Source organism: Microtus ochrogaster, linkage group LG7_11 (genome assembly GCF_000317375.1).
Source record: "Microtus ochrogaster isolate Prairie Vole_2 linkage group LG7_11, MicOch1.0, whole genome shotgun sequence".
Taxonomy (NCBI): domain Eukaryota; kingdom Metazoa; phylum Chordata; class Mammalia; order Rodentia; family Cricetidae; genus Microtus; species Microtus ochrogaster.
Genome location: NC_022032.1, coordinates 19,607,797 through 19,612,374, shown reverse-complemented (window position 1 = coordinate 19,612,374; position 4,578 = coordinate 19,607,797). Strand labels below are relative to the sequence as shown.

At 54.4% G+C, this 4,578-nt stretch overlaps 1 protein-coding gene across 1 annotated transcript; it reads left to right on the top strand.

Moving 5' to 3' along the window:
• The first annotated feature begins 2,343 nt into the window (after window positions 1-2,343).
• Helt (helt bHLH transcription factor) lies at window positions 2,344-4,022 on the top strand. Its single transcript, XM_005362581.2, has 4 exons — window positions 2,344-2,370; window positions 2,781-2,885; window positions 3,100-3,196; window positions 3,529-4,022. Exons 1-4 carry the CDS (start codon window positions 2,344-2,346, stop codon window positions 4,020-4,022), a joined length of 723 nt encoding a protein of 240 aa, XP_005362638.1.
• The last annotated feature ends 556 nt before the right edge of the window (window positions 4,023-4,578 follow it).

Sequence of the window (4,578 nt, the reverse complement as noted above, 5' to 3'; positions counted from 1 at the left end):
TCGAAAAAGAAAAGAAAACAAACAAACAGAATACGGGAAGCAAAACTGGGCTACCCCAGTGTCCTCTGTGCAGATTCCCACACCCTCCAGGCATCGGAGGGTTGGAGGCTGTTTCCCAGAGGCCCCAGGCCGCAAGACTGCCTCTGCGCCCTGAAGCTTCCCAGGTTCTGCCAGCAAGCAAGGATCCAATGGATCCACCTCTGGCAAGGACTGACACTACCCAGAGGAATAAAACTCGGAGCTGCCGTAGTCTAGCAAGGTAGAGAGAATTTAGTGCGTGGTGTGAGGCAAAAAGACCAGAGAGAGACTTGAAGGTTTTCCTTGTTCCCAGATGAGAAAGATTAGGAACAGGCGAGAACTCAGACGTTCCAGAATAAGTCCTAAAACAATTGTTTTCAAGATTATCTTATTGTTTTCATCTGCAGGCGAGTCCCCCCCCCCACAGACCCCCACCACACATTCGGGAGGCAGCAACCAGAGTTGGTGGGTGGAAGCTTGGGACTGCGGATCAGGCTCCAGGCAGAGCGCAGCGGGCGGAGAGAGTTCCCAGGAGCCACCACCCCCTCCTTCCCTTTGGGCCGGCCCAGCAAATTTCCTTCTGGGTTTCTGTCCCTGTCTTCCCTCCCTCCCTCTTCCTCCCCCACCCCCCGATATTTTCGCTTTCTAAAACCATAAAAAAGAGATCAACTTCCCTAACTTCACGGGGCCCTTTTCAGTGACAAATATTGATGCCCAAAGTGTCTGCGCTCTCCCGCCCCCAAACGTTAAGAAAGGCGCCAGCGAGAGGGGGACATAAAAAGTTAACAATGCTGTGAAAATATGTTTGCAAAAAATAGACAATCGTTGGATTAAACGTATTCAAGTATGAAATAATGCCTTTTTGTGTCAAAACTTGGGCGATGGGCGGGTACAAAAGTTCCCTGTGGCAGCTACTTGCTCCCTTTGTGAGCCGTGCGCTTTGGCGTCTCCACTTGGGCGCATTACCCAGAGCCCTGTAAGCGCGATTGTTTCTCCCTTTCTAATGACATTTACCGGATCAAAACATGCTGTTAATTCGATCAGAAGGCTTCACCCTCCCTGACAAAGCCACAATAATTTCTCCTGAAGTTTGTTAAATTGACCAAAATTAGGCAAATGAATAGGGGTCTGTAGGCGCCCCCTCACGCAGGTGACGTCGCATAATGCTCGCCTGGGCCAGCTGCATTCCCCCTTTCTTCTCGACTCACTCTCCTCCGTGTTGCCCCCCCATACTCCCACCCCCTCACACACACACACACACACACACGCACACACATACACTCACACACGCCCGTCTCTCCTCCACCCCATCCCAGGCATTATTAAAATTTAGCCCAATGAAACTATTCATACTTTTCAATGGACATTTTCCTATAGGATAATAGGCTACAAATTGAGCCTCTCCCCCCCCCCTCCCGGAGAAAAGAGCCGGAGTGGGGGAGGAGAAAGAAGCGGACGACTTGGTCAGGGACTAGGGGGGTGGAGAGTCGCGTGCCAAAGGCCCGCGGGAGGGGCGAAGCGAGGCGGGAGCCTCGTGTGCCAGCCGCAGCCCCACACCTGCCGGGATGTCCGGACAAATAAAGCGGTGTAAACAAAAAGGGGGGAGATGGACATGTCACCAAGTCGTGTGAGAAAAGCCTGGGAACAAACGGGGCGCCTCCGTCTCCAGGAGCTCTCCCTTGAACCCGGCGGAACAGCCTATTAAAGGCTTACTTAATTACTTTAATGACTCTGGACAGGCTTTAAAACGCACTCGGCGCTGGGACCGCAGGCTTGCTGGGATTTGTAAACAGGCGATCGTGTGAGACTCAGCGGTGGGACTAAAGGAAGCGACACTGTTTTGTGAGGGTCCTCGCCCCCCGGTGCCTGCGGCCACTGCGCCCCTGCGCTCCACGCCTGCTAAGGCTGCAGGCGCTCGCTGGTCCGCCGGCCCCAGTTTCTCGCCTCCTGCCTCCTATTCCGGAGGTGGCTGTTCCCATGCAAATGCTATTCCCCGACGGATCACGTGTCCTTTGAAGAGCCACGTGGATTAACAAAGCTGATCTGCCCCCAGCTAGCCCCCCTCGGCTGCTAAATTTTTTTCCCCTTAAGTTCTTTAAAACTGGCCTTGAATGCGTACAAGCTCCAAACGCAGAATCCCTAATCCTATGGAATAATTCAACTCGTGAGAATGCACTTGCAGTCCTAGATGACTGCTTTATAAAAGCAGCCTCCTCGGACCTGGGAGGCTGCAGTCTACCTGAGACACTCAAAAGAGGCACACGAGGTGGAACGCGGACGAGTGCCTCGCGCCACCGCCTCTGCCGAGGGCGCACGGAAACCAGGATGTCAGACAGGCTCAAGGAACGCAAAGTGAGTCCTTGCGCTCTGGTGGAGGAAGAGTGTGTCTCACCCACAAGGCCACCTGGCTGGATCGATGACAAAGATGTGCCACCTGGGACTTTAAGTGTGGAGGAATTCAAGTGGTTTGGAAAGGGGACAGAGAAAGGACAATTGAGGAGATGCTCGCCCTAGACGGCTGGTGGCCACATCTTCAAAGCCCTGGCACTTAGCTCAGAGGAGTGGCAAGGATGTGTATGTAGGCAGGCTGAAAGATAAGGGCGCCAGCACCGGCTCCAGAGAGCAAAGCTCTCTTGGTCTAGTGTGGTGGGGCAGGTTTGGGGCGTCTCTTAGGGTTGGCGAATTGGTGAACCTCTCTGACACACAGCCTTGGATGACCCCTTGGGCAAAGTCATTCTAAAACTAAAAACTTCTGTTTACAGAGAACCCCGGTTTCTCATAAAGTTATAGAAAAGCGGCGGAGGGACCGAATCAACCGCTGCTTGAACGAGCTGGGCAAGACAGTCCCCATGGCCCTGGCGAAACAGGTAACGTTTGCGGTGTTGGGAACTCTCCACTGCCACTCTCCTTGGGGCCCCAGAACTCTGAGGACGCAACTGGCCTTAGGGAACTCGCCACTCTCCGGGGAACTTGGCGCCAGCATCCTTCTGGCTGGCCCTCTGCAGAAAACAGAGTGTGGCCCAACAGCTACGTGGGTCAGTGGTGGGTGGGACACTGCGAGCTTCCTTCCTCCTTTTGCAGAGTTCCGGGAAACTGGAGAAGGCGGAGATCCTGGAGATGACAGTCCAGTACCTCAGAGCTCTGCACTCTGCGGATTTCCCCCGGGGAAGGGAAAAAGGTGGGCAAAGAAAACCTGGGCAGGGAGCTTGCGCCACGCGGGGACCTGGGGCCTGGAAGTGAAGGGGGGTCCGGGAGCAATTGGCTAGAGCGAAGCAGTCAGAGCCTGTCCTGAGAATGCACCTGCTAGGGACCAAGGGGGAACATCCAAGGGTGCAGGTCTATTGCTCCCCGCAGGTGGGGTTTGTTGGGGCAGAAATGCAGCTGGGCTTCTAGGGAGACCGAGGAGAGGAGAGCAGGAACCTCAAATGGGAATCTAGCCCACACTATATACGTGTGCCTCTTCTCTTTTTCTTTCTTCCTTCCTACCGTCTTTTTTTGCCAACCCGGCAGAGCTTTTAGCAGAGTTTGCCAACTACTTCCACTATGGTTACCACGAGTGCATGAAGAACCTGGTGCATTATCTCACCACCGTGGAGCGGATGGAGACCAAAGACACCAAGTATGCGCGCATCCTAGCCTTCTTGCAATCTAAGGCCCGGCTGGGCGCAGAGCCGGCCTTCCCAACTCTCTCGCTCCCGGAGCAGGATTTCTCCTATCAGCTGCATCCCGCAGGTCCGGAGTTTGCCGGCCACAGTCCAGGCGAGGCCACCTTGTTCCCGCCGGGGGCTACGCCGGGGTCACTGCCCTGGCCTCACGGTGCGGCCCGCAGCCCAGCACTGTCTTACTTGTCCAGCGCACCGGTACCTCTCCCCAGCGCCGCGCAGCAACACAGCCCCTTCCTGGCTCAGGTGCAGGGCTTGGACAGGCATTACCTCAATCTGATCGGCCATGCCCATCCCAACGCCCTCAACTTGCACACGCCCCAGCACCCGCCGGTGCTCTGACACCCACCCACTGCCTAGATTACTTTGCGGTTCGGTGGCGGATTGAGACAAACACTGTATATGTTGTACATGTGTAAATAGTGTGTCAACAAAACCTGGATGGGAGAACGCCAAGAGCCAATTAGCCTTCTGAAGGACCTCCCCTACCAATAAACACTTTGTGCGAAAGACCCCAAAATGGAGTTCTTTGTTACCTTCTGCTCATCCACAAACCATCCACCCAAGTGTCTTATAAGGAAACACACGGCTGCTAGGAGCTCGGGTGGTGACATTCAGTAGTTTATAGAGTCGGAGACAGAGGGAGGCTAAATGGAAGCTTAAGCAGACATTAGGGTTGTCCTTTAGGGGTAAGAGACTTGGCTCTGGGATGCTCAAGCCCATACCCTCCTCTCTTGTACCTGACAAGCACAGAAGCCTGGAACTTGGCACTAGGTTCTCAGAATATGCAAATGAAAAGACAACCCACCCTTAAACTGGTTTGGGCCAACTTTTGCTAGCTGGGACCTGGAGGCCCTTCTTACCTCTAGGCAATCTTACACAAGCCCCAGGTCTAGGA